Source organism: Balaenoptera ricei, chromosome 12 (assembly GCF_028023285.1).
Source record: "Balaenoptera ricei isolate mBalRic1 chromosome 12, mBalRic1.hap2, whole genome shotgun sequence".
Taxonomy (NCBI): domain Eukaryota; kingdom Metazoa; phylum Chordata; class Mammalia; order Artiodactyla; family Balaenopteridae; genus Balaenoptera; species Balaenoptera ricei.
In genome coordinates, this window is record NC_082650.1 from 29,639,762 (window position 1) to 29,655,294 (window position 15,533).

Consider the following 15,533-nt stretch of genomic DNA (forward strand, 5'->3'; position numbering starts at 1 on the left):
AAATGAGGAAAAAAAAAAAAAATCTTCCTTCTCAGGCCCTGCTTTTGTTTCCGATTGGACGGCATCAGAGCCACACCATGGTCCATTCACTCCGGACGCTCAGAACTGGAAATGCCCTCCTCCTACAATCAGGCTGGCAGGCGTCCATTTCGACAGAAGATTCAGGGTTGGTTCCTTCCCTAAAGACAGCTATGCGTAAATAAACTGCGATACTTTGCTGTAACCCCAGGGTACAAAAAGTCCAAAGAACCTGGGCATTCTGAGTTTGCGTATACTTGGTCTCAGGCCTTGATTTGTCTGACAGGCCTTGGAGAGGGAGAGTATATACCGCACTCACCTAGGGCAAAATCAGGTTGAAACAATGAAGATGTTTCATGCTTTGTTGAATTTGCTAAGTGTCACTGCTCTTGGAATAACCGTCTTGCTGAAAAATTGACACACTTTTCCTTCTGGTATGTCTTTGCCTAAATTGTTCCTCCCTGTGCAAGATTAACTAATACCATCTGTGAGTATTCGGGGCCCTCACTCTCAGCCTGGGCTTGAATCTGCCTGATTCTTTTCTGTGCCTCTTTTCAAAGGTGCAGGAATACAAGAGCTACACCTCCCCCCACCCCCCCACGCCCCCAGCTAAGGGCCAAACACTGTCAGAGCTCCGGTTCCCAAGCCTGGAAATCCTTTGCTTCCAGCTCTGCATCTGAAGGCAAAAAACAATCCTCCGGAGATTCGGCCCTCCCACTGCCTGTGATAGGCTGCTTGGAATAGCAAGAGCCTGTGTCACCGAAAAGGGCAAAGCTTTCGGAAATAGAAACAAAGTTGGTCACAAATCACATTGGCTTTGCCCGAAGTTTTTTTTTCACCTTTCTTTAGCATGCGACCATGGGGAAAGTGACCGCTCGTGTCAGTGGGGGAAGTCAGGGTGGTTTAGTGCCCAGGGGACGGCTGTAACTTCTACGTGACCATGGTACCTGTTGAAAACGCAGAGGGCCCCAGTCTGCTGAAACCGAAGGGGCCAGCAGCCGAGACTGATGGCAGCGACAGAGCCAGCAGCGGCCGGCATCCTCCCTGGGCGAGAGGTAAAGCGAGGCTGCAGGGCTCGGGGACCGCGAGAGGAGCGAGCTGGGCGCGTGTCTCACTCGTGTGTGTGTGTGTGTGTGTGTGTGTGTGTGTACACGTGAGCGTGCTAGGTGCCTGGAGGCGAGGGGACAGGATCTGCTGGGAGGAGCGACAAGGAGCTCTAATGTGAAGGTTGAAGTCCCACTACTCATAAGCCGAGCGCCCTCCGCTGTGTTGACGGTATGATGTATAAATCTTTTTCATTTGGAGAAATTGACTGGCAAGATAATCACAAGTGTAAACACACCCACACACCCCCCCGCATACACACACTTTTTCATTTATTGTCACAAATGGATAATCTGTAACAATTGGACATTATAACCACCATTTCAAAAATGAGCATTTTAGGGAAGCTTCATAAAATTATTAGTTATATAATCAATAAATACAACTTTCTTTTTAAGTTCCCAGCATCTGTTTGTAATGAATTTGAGCATTATTTACAGCCTAAAACCTCTGCTTGGTTGCTCCTGCTTTCTTTAAAACTGGCCTTTCAGACTGAGGTTTGTTTAATACTTTTCCTTCCAGAGGTGAAATTTGGAAAAGTTTTAATTCATTTCAGTTATCTTTGCTAAACCAAATGCCTTTCTTCACTCCCGCATTTACAATTTTCACAAACACATTGCACACTTTTAGTTGCCTTTTCCTCTTCAGTTAGTTTATTCTCAAAGGAATAGGAACTAATCGTAATATGAAATGAAATCAAACACAAATAATGCCCTTCTTCCCACTGCTTCCCTCAGCTCTGCTCCCTCTAATCATATAATACATTCCCACGCCATATATTGGAATTTCATACATAACCAAAAACACTAAATGATACAAAAGGCATTTTACATTTCACCTTGGGATGGATCTGTATACTTATGTTTGCATGGCGGGTTTGATGATCTTGGAACTGAATCCACAACCCCTCTCCAGGAGGAACTGAGCGGCCCCTCCTTGGGAACTGAGAAGCTCTCCTTATCCCCTGCCCTCTCCCTGCTCAGCCTTCCTTTGCTTCCCTCCTTCTAGTCAAGAATGAATATCTGGGGTCACCTTACACTATGCCTCAGCCCTCTCTTCAGCAGAGCTGTTCCTTTGTCTAAGTGTGATCTTTGGTTCCTAAGTCTAAGAGCAGACAAAGGAAACTTGTATTCGGGGGTAAAGAGAAAGAGTGGCAAAGTTCTTCACTCTGAATTCCGGCAAGATTGAGCTCTAGGGTGAGCTGAGGTGGTGATATTGACAAAAGGGTTAACTAGATAGAGTCACTGATAAATGTCACAAAGAAGATGAAAAGAAACTTTGTCCTGGAGGGGCCTCCATGGTAACACTCAAAAATGGACTATTTAGTTTTGATATGTCTTTGAAAGAACAGTGTACTACTCTTAATAGGTTAAATTGCCCAAGTTCACAGTGATCCCAAAGGAAGGTAACATGTATATGTGCTTGTAAAGGTTGAATACACACACAAAATTCAATTTATAGTGCAACTGTTCATGCCATTGAAAAGAAATGATAAATGAACAAATACCATAAATTATCTTTTACATTTAATTTTAAATGAACCTTTATCATGTAGAAGAGGAAACCTAAATGTTTTTCTTAAATCCTTAATTAATACAGCTTTGATGGGTGCTATATGTAGTTTATATTTAGACAAATACAAACCTTTTATTATTACTTTTGTAAATTTTCATAAATTGTCTTAAACATTCTTGATACCCAAAGGCAATTATACAGATCTATGTGTATAATAATCCATAGTACGGACTTGCTCTATGGTTTTGACAAGTTACTTCACCTCTCCAACTTGGATTGTATTTTTGTATGATTTACGAAGATGTTGAGGTTTAATGAAATATTTGACAAATACTCCTTTCAACTTCTTTATTTTTTAAACTTCCATAGTTTCATCCAGGAAATTCTGAGTATTTAAAACATGCTTAAATTATCCTACTTTTCCTGCATTTGAAGGTGGCAAGTTGTTCTATATTCCTAGATGAAAAAATTAACGTGCAAAGAGGAATGAGTTATACAACCCAGGACAAGGTCATTAAAACATTTGAGATATTGAAAAATGAAACAAAACAAAAACCTTAATCTCTTTGATTGTACCCCCTTAATGCTGTTGTGTGTAATGAAAAGTGTTGGCAGGTTTTCCTTGGCTAACCCCTCTAAACTGGAAAGAATGCTCTGTTTCAATGGCTAGAAGCTAATGAATTTAAATTCATTTTCAAAAAGCTATGGCTCAGGGCTTCCCTGGTGGCGCAGTGGTTGAGAGTCTGCCTGCCACTGCAGGGGACACGGGTTCCAGCCCTGGTCTGGGAAGATCCCACATGCCGCAGAGCAACTGGGCCCGTGAGCCACAATTACTGAGCCTGCGCGTCTGGAGCCTGTGCTCCGCAACAAGAGAGGCCGCGACAGTGAGAGGCCCGCGCACCGCGATGAAGAGCAGCCCCCGCTCGCCGCAACTAGAGAAAGTCCTCGCACAGAAACGAAGACCCAACACAGCCATAAATAAATAAATAAATAAAATTAAAAAAAAAAATTTATGGCTCAAAGTGGGTACATTTTAGTAAACCTTTCAGTGTTCATAGACACATTATAATTGACCTTGTAGGGCAGGTTGAGCTCAATTTGAAATCTCGGTACCTTGAGCCAACAACAGATATAGGTGAGGTGAGGAACATGGACTGCTGGGGCATCTTACACAAGGAGAGCATGAGTCCAGAAGATGTGTGGTTGGCCCACGTTCACGCGGTGGCTGATCAAAGCTGACCCTGACGACCTGTGGCCCAGGGGGCCTGCTCCTTCATCTCAGGAGCGGGGTTTCCCAGGCTCTTCTAATTCATGATTCAAACAACTGGCTAGGAGGAGGGTTTCCTTAAGTCCCCCATTACCCCACCAGCACTGCATTTTCCTCTCAGATCTGCCCAAAAGTCAGAAACCAAGAACAATATTCACGGTATGAGTGTAGGCTCTCTGCGCTGCAGATCCAGCTGCCGAAAGCAGTGGAAGCCAGATCGCTAGAACTAGACTCCGAACCAGCTGAAAGGGCCGCACCTCATCCCCTCCAAGACTCTTCTAAACCTGAGTTGCCACAGTCTGAGAATTAAGAAATGCACACTTCTGCTAATGAGGTGAATACCCTATGGCAGTTGTTCTCAAACTTGTTTAAAGCTGTGAACTCCTTTTTGCAAATGGAAGCTGAGTAGGTGGTCAGTATGTTAAGACAAGTAAACATGGTGCCTCTTTAGTGGAAAGGGGAGAGGTGGAGAAAGAAAGACCTGAAGCCTGGCCGCTTCCCTGCTCCTCTCTCATCCCTGGTGGCCCTGAGCCGGCTCCTGGGTCGGCATCACATTAGCAAACCTCAAGTCCATCACCACTCCGGTTATGCAGGCCATGTTTTTGAGGTTGTGGCATATTTACTGTGCTCCTGCTGTGAGCCTTGGGCTCTCAGGATTAGCCTAAAACAGACCCTCTTGAATTGAGTCAGGTCTGGCTTTCTCAGGCTTCCTCAGGCAGCCCAAGGGGAAGTCTACTTGTAAGACAGACTGAGGAGACTTTGGGGAACAAACTTATCACCGGGAAAGAGAAGGTCAGACTGACCAGCTTGACCTGATAACAGAGCTTTGGCTGTGAGACCAACAGACTGGTCACTTTGGGAAGACCCAGGCCTTGGCCATTCCCATTTTTCCAGGCTTTCCATATATTAAAAAGTGGCATCTGAAACTAATATAATATTGTAAATCAACTATACCTTAAAAAAAAACAGAGATACAATTTTTTTTTTTTTTTTTTTTTTATTTTTTTTATTTTTTTCCATATCCCCTCCCTCTTGCGTCTCCCTCCCACCCTCCCTATCCCACCCCTCTAGGTGGTCACAAAGCACCGATCTGATCTCCCTGGGCTATGCGGCTGCTTCCCACTAGCTATCTATTTTACATTTGGTAGCTATCACGTGTTGTTAAACGTGTCATTTAAAATTCTGTAGAGCTCAGAATAGCCTCTGTTTACCAGTATGATAAAATATTGGAAATTACTAATCTGGTTATACTAAATACATTTTTCTAAAAAAATTTTTTGGGGGAGAGATGGCTTTTGAAATAATTAAGGGGATGAATAAAAGAACAAAACATACCAGTTACATGAGTGCTAAAATGAAATTAATTAGATATTTTCTCATTTAAACATACTTTAATTAATTAGATAGGAATAATTGAATGGAGATTGCAGAATTCAGAGTAAATTGCTCTATTTCTGCAGAATGAGATGGATGGATTAGAATAGTGGTTGTTCACCTGTAGAATCACTTAGAATGCTTTTTAAAAGAAAATACTCATGCCCTGGCTTTTAACTCAGATCCTTATGTCAGAACAGAGATACAATTTTTAATAAAATATATACAGTATGTAAGTATCAAAAGAAAAAGTGACAAAACCCTTGACAAAAATTGTGTTCTTAAAAACATGTGTATTTAACAAATTGATGGCAATTACAACAGCAAAAAAAAATGTCGTGTAGCTTGATATTCCCAAGGAAATGACAGAATTTATAGACATTTGAATTTATGAGGGACTATAGACTTTTTTTGACTGGAAATAAGACCAGATTTAAAGATAACCATCTCCCCTTTCTCTTCAGTCAGCTTATCTCCGGGGCTCTATATTTAACCTCACTTGGAAATCATATCCAAAGTCTAAATTTGAGACTTTTTGTGACAGTGAGGCATGGGCAAATGGCTTCTCTGGGATCTCAGAAGGGAGAAGGCTCTAAACAAACATGGCGGGAGCTGTTTCACCACCAACTCTGGGTGGTGTTTGGCTCACGCAGCAGGGCTCTTTTCCCCTTTAATATCACATCACAGAGAGAGCAGAGAGATTGTTGCTTGTCGCAGACCACCCCTAGGCTGCTGCAGCGGCAGGCACGTATTGTGAGTGCCTGTGTTGGCAGGGCCTGGCACACGAGGCCAGGCCAAGGAGCCACCAACAGTGCCATTGACCCAGAGGGCCTGAAATTAGCCAGCAAACACCAGCATGCCTGAACAGGTTTTATAGCCAACGTCTATTGCGATAGGTCAGTGCCTCTGTCCAGTTGTTAAATACTTTAAACATTACCCTTCTGTCTGGTAACATTGCCAGCAGGACCTGAGCGGCTGCGTTCTTAGGAAACAGACTGGTGGTAACTGGTAGGACCCTACCGTGATCCCTCAGGTATGTTTTTTGTGAATTCTCAAGGAGGTACTTTTCAGTGGTCTAGACCTTGTAGAAGCTGATAAAAACAGAACTCAAAATACAATGAGTCCACCCTGGAACTGCCTGCGGAAACTCCAATTTACATGTATGTATCAGAGGTGAATGTTAAAATGCAGTTTTTAATTGCTGTAGATGTGTGGGATGGTATTTTTCATTCAAGAATATTTAGTTCTTGAATCTGTTTTCATAGCATCATGTCACTAGGAGGAACTGAAGTATAATACTATTTAGCCTCAGGGTTCAAAAAGTTCTAAAAGCTCCAAACAGGCCTCCATGAGTGTGGAATTAGCTTTGGGCTTTTAAAGGTTTGAAGCAGCTTTTTATTCAGATTGTATGAGCAAGAACTGGCTTTATAAGACTCTTAAATTGAACGGAGTCGGGACTCCCAAGTTCAACTTTTTTCTCATGAAGTCTTCCCCAAGAGGATGAGTTAGCGAATAAAATAAGGCAATGAAAGCCACTTAAAAGTACACCAAGTCACGGTGGTAAGAAAGGAGAAAAGCTGAAATGTGCTTCTTCCCAAGGAGCTATTTCACCAAATACCAAATGATGATAATTTCCCATCCCATCTTCCCTCAAAAAGTACCCAATCTCTGGGACTTCCCTGGTGGTCCAGTGGTTAGGACTCTGCGCTTTCACTGCTGAGGGCTTGAGTTCAATCCCTGGTCAGGAAACTAAGATCCCACAAGCTGCGTGGAACAGACGGAAAAAAAAAAAAAAAAAAAAAAAAGTCCCGAACATGAAACCCCTCCAAGTATTTCCCAGCTGAAATGTTAAGCCAAATATATTACTTCCATATTAAATCATAAATTCACATGAGTTTTTTTTCTATTTTATTTTGTTCTGTTTTGGCTCCTTGGTATCATTTTTCTTCCTGCATCGCAGCACATTCATTTATGCATTTGCAAAATGGCTGTGCTTCAGTGATATACTAATTTTTCTATACAATTTAAGTAGAAGTAATAAGACTAAAATAATTTATCACATTATTCTCATTTTAAGAGTTTTCATTCTTTTTGAGCATGACTCACTTTATACTGTTGTACCAAAATATCAGGGAGAAAAGCAGTCCTTTGTTTGACTTATAGGAGTATTTTTTTTCTCTTAAGTAAATCAAGTGTTATTAAACTTTAAACTGGTAAATTGTGCTTCCTTTGGAAGTAATTGTTTCTCAGAAACATTCATGACACAGGTCTGCCTGGCATTACTAGGCTCTGGGGCTGTTAGCTACAACCATATTATTTTATTTATATTATTATTAGTATTATTTTTATAATGTGTGGCTCCTGCATGCACCTGTTTCCCACACTTTGTGGAATCTGGGAGACATGTGCAATGCTAATTTAGATATGACATCTCAGCCTCAGATGTGCAAAGTTTTTTAAGAATAGGGGAGGGAATTCCCTGGCAGTCCAGTGGTTAAGACTCCGCCCTTCCATTGCAGGGGCAAGGGTTCGATCCCTGGTCGGGGAACTAAAAATCCTGCATGCTGCGTGACATGGCCAAAAAATAAAAATAAAATAGAGAAGTGAAGAAAAAAGAATAGGGGAAAAAGTTGTAATTTTAATCAGTTGGTATCGTGAAAGAACATCCCTAAGCTAATGAATGTTTCATTTCTATTGGGAAACAAAATTGTGGAAAGCCCAAGGCAAAATCACAGGAAGAATTTTTAATGATATAAGCCCAGTTGTGTAGGTATTGCCAAAAACAAAGGAATTCAAGAATTTATGAAAAGGCAGAATTGTTATGCTGGAAACAAGGTATCATTTTACTTCCTTTGCTATCAGTAAGAGACTGTTACAAAGTTTTACTTCAGTGTTATGGAGATTTTCCCCCATAGATTCAGACTAAACAGATCTTTGCTGAATGATTTTTGTGGGCAACCCAATGAGGTAATATTACCCCAAGTTCACAGATAAGCGAACCGAGGCTAAGAGAGCAACAGTTAACATTTACCAAGCACTTACTAGTGTGCACCAGCCACTCGTCTATCTCATTTATTCTCATAACAACTTTATGAGTTATGTAATATTATCTTTATTTTAGGAATGAGGATGCAGAGGAACAGAAAGATTAAGGGACATGTCAGGGTCTAGCTGGTAACTAACCAGACGCTCTGATTCTAGATTGTACCTTCAGCATTAAGACAGGGTACCTCTGGGAGAGAAGCAAAGTGACTTGCTCCATGTAACATGGATAATAGCCCAGAGATCCAAACCTCAGTATCCTAAATCCAAGCCAGGGTTTTGCCCACTTGAATGATAATACCATCCAGCACCAATGTTTCTACTTCCTGGTCTGTTCCGTGATCTGATCTGTGAATTTGGGTACCCAGTATATGCCTTTCAGAACTTTATTGCATTCTGTTTTAGCTATTCTCTAATTTTCCATGTGACATGTCTTTTTCTATAAGATTATAAATTCCCAGATAAAATATATATTCTTGTACCTATCAGAGCTCTGAGCTAACTGCAAGTGTTTAGAAAGTACTGTGTAGCTCATAAGAGGGAGGAGTTATGCCTTTTCCTCTGTATTTCCATCAGGGATCACATGCAAATGGCACAAGTACAGCCATCTTGTAACCTAGGAAATGTGTCCGCACTGTGCTTGGATTGACCACCGTGCTGATTGCACTGTCCATATAGTTGAAACTGTCTGCCATCTGTGTCCAAGACGGTACTGCCATGGAGTACGTGCTTAATTGTTAAATCAGTGAGTGAGTGAAGAAGTGTTTGTTGAGCTGAACTAAAGAGCATTTAATTCTGCAATACTTATTGACCACCTACTGTGTGAGAGGCACAGTGCCGGATACTTCACAGTAAAAAAAAAAAAAGATATCTAAGACATTATCCAGGTCCATAAGTTTTACCAACTCATCAGAGAGATAAGAGTCTAAATAATGACAAGACAATCATTTAGCAAATATTGAGTGTCTCCTAGAAATCAGACATGATGCTAGACCCTGGGTCCAATGGTGAACCAGTGACATTCATGTGATGCAAATACTTATTAACAGTTGGTGATGAGAGAGAAGAGATCAGGAAACCTACAAGGGAGGAGGTGGCCAGACACATAACGCCACAGTAGTGCACAGGGGGCAGCTCAGCCAGTTTTTGAAGGATCCTGGAAGACAGTATGGCTAAGCTGAGTCAAGAAAGTATCACTGAGGCCAATAGATTTACAGAGAGAATTCTAAGCAGAGAAGATAGCTTGCATACAAGTTTGGAAAGGAGAGAATGGCACATTCAGGGAATTACGAATATTTTTGTCTGATGAAAGCACAGAGTTCAAAGCAGGAGAAAGAGGGTTATGAAAGAATCTGAAGGTGGAAGTAGGGACGATGTTATGAAACCTTTGTGTGATAAGTATCATGAGAGGAGGAATTCTTAGGAAGAGATCCTACTGGTTTATAGAAATCCAGAAAAGTTTCTGAAAGTGATGATAGTGGTGAAAGAATTAGGGGGTCTTGGAAAGCTCCACCTGCATGGCTGTAAGTCCTTCAGCTCTATGGGATCACCATTCTTTTAATATTTAAACAAAAGTAGCTCCAGCCCCCATAAAGTTGAATCCACATGCCCTCCACCTTGCTCAAACCCTGCCCTTGCTCCTCTGCCCTCCGCCCATCCTCGAGCACACCCGGTATACCGGTACACCTTAGGAGTCTTGTGGTTTCTGATCACTTTTTGCACCAACTTCCTGTTTCCCCTGGATTTTTGCCCTTCAGTTCCTGCAGCTGGTCTTTTCTCTTATCCCTGCTCCAATCCACGCATGGATTACAGCCCTTTTCCTTCATATACTCAAATCCCATTCACGCAAGTTCTTTGTCGATTCTTACCGACAATTTGAAGAGAGCTGTAGTGCAATTAAATATTAGGTGGGCCCATTCATAAAATTCTCCTGTCAAATCCACCCTAGGGAATTTCTTGTAAACCAACTTTTCTAAAAGCTACAGGCCTCTTGCACTATTGTTCCCTTGTCTTCCCCATCCCCATCCCCCAGAACTTGACAAACTCTCCTGACCTTTTCTTTCATTTCTCTCATTTCTGGGTTCTGTTGGCCATTCTTTCTTGATATCTCTCTCTCTCTCTCTCTCACACACACACACACACACACACACGAAAATTCTTGCTTCTTGGCCTTTTCTCCTGTTCTTCCTCTCTTTCCCATAGCCCACCACTGTATTACCAACATGACCCATGGGCTTTCCCCTTAACCCTGAGGTGGCCGTCTAGGTATTCATTTTTAGTAAATAAAGTGCTCTTCCTAAGAACTTTACATCCACAGGCTTTACAATATTATTTTTTCTGCATTTCATTTCCTTAACTAAAGAATTTTTAAAGCACTGAGGGTGATTCTCAACCATTTTTGAGTACCTGGACTCCGTTTTTAAATTGAAAAACCTGGACTCCTTTATTTATTTATTTATTTATTTAAATTAATTAATTAATTAATTTTTATTTTTGGCTGCACTGGGTCTTCGTTGCTGCACACAGGCTTTCTCTAGTTGCGGCGAGCGGGGGCTACTCTTTGTTGTAGTGCACGGGCTTCTCATTGCGGTGGCTTCTCTTGTTGAGGAGCACCGGCTCTAGGCGCGCGGGCTTCAGTAGTTGTGGCTCGCGGGCTCTAGAGCGCAGGCTCAGCTGTTGTGGCACACGGGCCTAGTTGCTCCGTGGCATGTGGGATCCTCCCAGACCAGGGCTCGAACTCGTGTCCCCTGCATTGGCAGGCAGACTCTCAACCACTGCGCCACCAGGGAAGCCCTGCATGTATTGTTTTTGACAAGCAAAAAATGACAGTCTGTTCATAGTCAGCGTACCAAAAAGTGGAAGAAAAAGAATTCCTTTCTCAGTCCAGTGGGGTCACTCCACAAAAATAACTTCCAGACATCAGAAATTTGGCTAGCAGCTGTGCACATCAACTGCTCCTTCAAGTCTAACTACGAGAGTTTCCAACTGCAACTGGGTGGCTAGACTAAGGTGTGTCAGACACTGAAAACCCAACAGCTTTTCCAACTTCCTTCTTATTTCTTGGTCTTTTCCATCTGGGGAACTAGAAGATTCAGATACTCACTTAGTCTCTCTTGCAGCCAGGTTTGGCTGTGGAACTCTCTAGTTCTGGTCAACGAGACATTAGGGCAAGTCTTTGTAGGGGAGGAAAAAAGTTTTCCTCAACCTTTTTAGGGCCTGTGGCTGAGTCCGAAAATTAAACTGACAAAGACTAACAGAAAAGCATCCATGTTTATTTAATATAAGTCTTATGTGACATGGAAACCTTCATAAGGAAATAAAGACCCAAAGACATGACTAAGCCTGAGTATTTTTATGCTAGATTTGATGAACAGTGGACAGTCATGAAAATATGACAGGTCAAGGAGTATGAGCTAAGTGTAGTGAGCCAGGGGAAACTTAGCAAGGCTGTTTGTTTGAATTCTTCTTGGTGCCCCTTTGTCTTCTGAGATAAGGATGTTCTTTTCCTCTGGGTATAACAGACAGCACCTCTCACATGAGGGTTTTATGACCTGTTTCGGGGGGGAAGGGCAGGGGGAAGGCTAGAGCCACCTTCCTGTATCTGGCATTTTCTCAAATTCCTTCAGCTTAAAATATTCAACATGCCAAGGGGTTGTATTTTGGTGTAGCACGTCCTGAACCCCATCATCTTCCAAGGTGCTTCTGAAAATTTCCTTCCCTGATAAAAGGAAAGAGGCACATGGGGTTAACCCCTTGCCCTAAGCCTTCTTCCATTGTCTGCTGCCTTTGAGTCTGGTTGTGAAAGCATCTAATATCGAGAGCTGTGACAGCCACCTTGCACATATGGTGACAGATTGGGGACAAAAGCCAACCCTCTGAGGAGGCAGGAACAGAAGGATGCACAGAGTGTGAATCCTTGGAGACACCAAATTCAACTTGGTCTTCTCACAGAGTAAACAATAAATGCCCTTGTTTTTCAGGTTTTTGGTTTCCTGCCGCCAAAAATATCGTAAATGATTTGGGGGCTGGGTAAAGAGAATGTGGCAATCTGGTTATTGTCAAGCACATTTTAAATACAAAGGCAAAGCATGCATTTTAAGATTTCTCTTTACAGGAAACAAATACATTTTGGACAGCATCTGATTTCTGTTCTCTATAATTAAAAAAAAATGGACTCTGTGGAAAAAAGAGATGCAGGACAACATCTGGTGATAAGAGTAGATTGAGGTGAAGATGGAACTAGCTGAGATCAGAGATGCTAATAGACCTAATATGAGATGTGTAAAGTGTCAGAGTCTAAAACTGCAAGAGCAGAATTATTATCTGAAATCTGTGATGCAGAGGAAAATAAGAGAAGCTATTCTAGGATGCACATAAAAAGAACAATAAGATAGAGATGAGAGGGGAAATGAATATATTTAGCTAACATATAAATAATTATTCCAAAACAAATGGGAAGGAAAAAAACCCCAAAATACTAGAGGAAATCTTTTCTGAGTAGGAGAACTCAACCAGTAGCAAAAAAAATTTAGAAGGAACAAGTACTCTGACTTGTCCTGGTGAAAGTTTCAAATTGAAGGAAAGACGAAAGAGAGGAAGGAAAGAAAGAAAAGAATGAAAGTCCTACAAGGGATCAGGCAGAAAAGAAGTGTTAACAACAGAGCAAAATGCAGGGAAGTGCTCTTATGCCCCCTCTTTATACCTCCCCAGACAATAGAATTTGGAGAAGATTAGTTTCAGAAAAGTGTATCTGTGAAAGTACTACCTGGGCTTGGAAAAATAAAAGGAAGGAAAGTAAAGTTCCTATCTTTTTGTCCTAGAAAGTCCAAACAATAGTAGGTATAGAGGAAGGCCACATTTTCTGTTGTTCTGAGTTTCATTGCATGTTAAAGAGAGGATGGGGGTACGGGGAGAGGTGGGGGGAGAGTGGTTAGATAAAGGATAGTGCCCAATATTTACCATCACAGGGAGCACCACACATGGTCCAAGGCCAAGAGGCAGCATCTGGAACTTTTGACAGCTGTTGGAAACACCATACCACAATACCACACTCTCCTCACACCCTCCATACAAGAGAGCTATCTGATTAAGCCAGCGCTTTCCTTCCTGGGCATCCAATAGCCTCTGCAGAGCTCTGGCATCAGGTCCTGTGTGGGCCCCCCATACAGACTCTACTCTCAAGGGGCTCCCAATCTAAGCAGGAGACAGACTAATCCAGAGCGCTGTAAGGCCCTGGACACAAAGGCAGAAGAGAGAAGAGAGATTAATGCTAACCACAGAGAGGGAGTCTGGAAGATTTTGTAGAGGGGGGATATTTGAGCCGGATCTTCAAAGACTCAGGTTTCCCTAGGCTGTGAAGGAGGGAGGCCAGATGTGCCACGTGCCGTAAGTGAGGGACAACAGCATGAAGAGAAGCACAAGTCAGGGAAAGGGCAGGCATTTTCCAGAAACAGCCAGTGGTGCAGAAGGGCGGGAGAATTGTGCCTGGAGACTGTTGTTGGGACCTGAAAACCTGGTCCTCAGAAAGGAGACTGCTAAACATGGAATCTGGGTGACTAGTGAACAAGCCTGTGCATGGGGCTGACATTAAATAAAACATAAATATACGAGTGACAGTGGAACACTTTAGAGTCCCTGCAGTGGTGCCATATTAACTGGCTAATAACAGTGCTGAAAGCGCTATAGAAATACTGACTGCATGTTGTTCAGATGCTAAGCATTTATGTAAATATAAAGTTCCAGGTGCTAACCCTTAAGTAATACTAGGTATTAACCTTAGTCTGTTGACCAACCATGGGGAAGAGAGGACCAAGGATTGGCATTTGCAGTGCTGTTACCATGCATTCATTTATTTATTCACTCAACAGATATTTATTGAGGATTGACCTTGTGCCAAAGACTAGAGGTAAGAATACAGATGTAAAGAAAGCAGGGTTTGGGGACTTCCCTGGTGGTGCAGTGGTTAAAACTCCATGCTCCCAATACAGGGGGCCTGGGTTCGATCCCTGGTCAGGAAACTAGATCCCACGTGCATGCTGCAATTAAGAGTTTGCATGCCACAACTAAGGAGCCCTCGAGCTGCAACTAAGGAGCCCACCTGCCCCAACTAAGGAGCCCGCCTGCAGCAGCTAAGACCCAGCGCAACCAAATAAATAAATAAAAATAAATTAAAAAAAAAAAAAAGAAAGTGGGGTTCTTGCCTTCAAGGTCTTTCTGTGTAAGAGGGGAAGACAAACAGGTCAATAAATGAGTGACAGCAGTATGCCTTCATATATCTGAAACCCTGCATTCTGTGCATAACGGGAGTGCAAGGGGCTGGGGTGGGACAGCAGAAGGTGGCAGAACAGCGTAGTCATCATGGGGGAGGTGGCACTTGAAATGACTCTTGAATGATGGGTTGGGATTAAAGGTCTTCAGAGGGAAGGAGCAGAGAAAGAGGAGAACACAAATGCAAGGCCATTTGGGGGCCACTGCAAGTTTTTCTCGAGCAAAACATGAAGTAGGAGGTCTTTTAAATGTGTGAAGCCTTCACAGTTGGTCAAGCTGTATAATGACCTGGCTGCCTGCCCGAAAAAGACCTGCGTGTGCACGCTGCTTTCCAGGCTGTTGTAGGATTCAGTCCTCTGGCAAGTGTTTGCTGTGTGTCCATTATGTACCTACGCTATAATAGGCACATGGGGGAGAAAGGAAAGAAGAAAGCGGGCAGAAACTCAAATATTGTGAAAAATGGAGTGTTTCATGTGCTTGCCAGTTAAAGTTGTGGTTCCGTCTGAGTCACCGTGAGCAGGAGACAATGCAGCTATTGTGAAAGCGGCTGCAGCCTCCTAGCCTGTGGGGCTTGCCTGTCCTTTGTGCCCTGGATGTGGGTCTCAGTGCTCATTTGCATAAAGCCTCTGAGCTGTGATCACATCTTCAATAGGAACAGTTTTACTTTATTATCTTACTAAAGAATTGTCATCGCATCAAAAGGAACACGGCTGGTCTAACAAAGCAGCCAGACCCAGAGGGTAGGCATGACCCAGGAGCCTGTGGGTACCAGTTGCAAGTTTCTAGATAGTTTCTACTTCTGTGATGTCCACAAAAGGCTGAGAATTCCCTATGGCATCTTTGGGGGGACACTGGGATGTAAAGAAGGGTCCTCGTGGATCAAGACCCTGAGCCAAATGGCCAGGAATGCTAAACTTCACCATGAACTTTAAGTGCGGACTGACTT

At 42.7% G+C, this 15,533-nt stretch overlaps 1 protein-coding gene across 3 annotated transcripts in view; it reads left to right on the top strand.

Moving 5' to 3' along the window:
* The first annotated feature begins 804 nt into the window (after window positions 1–804).
* SLC2A12 (solute carrier family 2 member 12) overlaps window positions 805–15,533 on the top strand; it is a 55,856-nt gene continuing 41,127 nt past the window's right edge. For all 3 annotated transcript variants that reach the window (XR_009506155.1, XM_059941160.1, XM_059941161.1), the window contains exon 1: window positions 805–1,073. Coding sequence is in view for 2 of the 3 variants with exons in the window: in XM_059941160.1 (XP_059797143.1) it covers window positions 959–1,073 (115 nt within the window). In the remaining variant the exon portion in view is untranslated. The remainder of the gene's footprint in view (window positions 1,074–15,533) is intronic.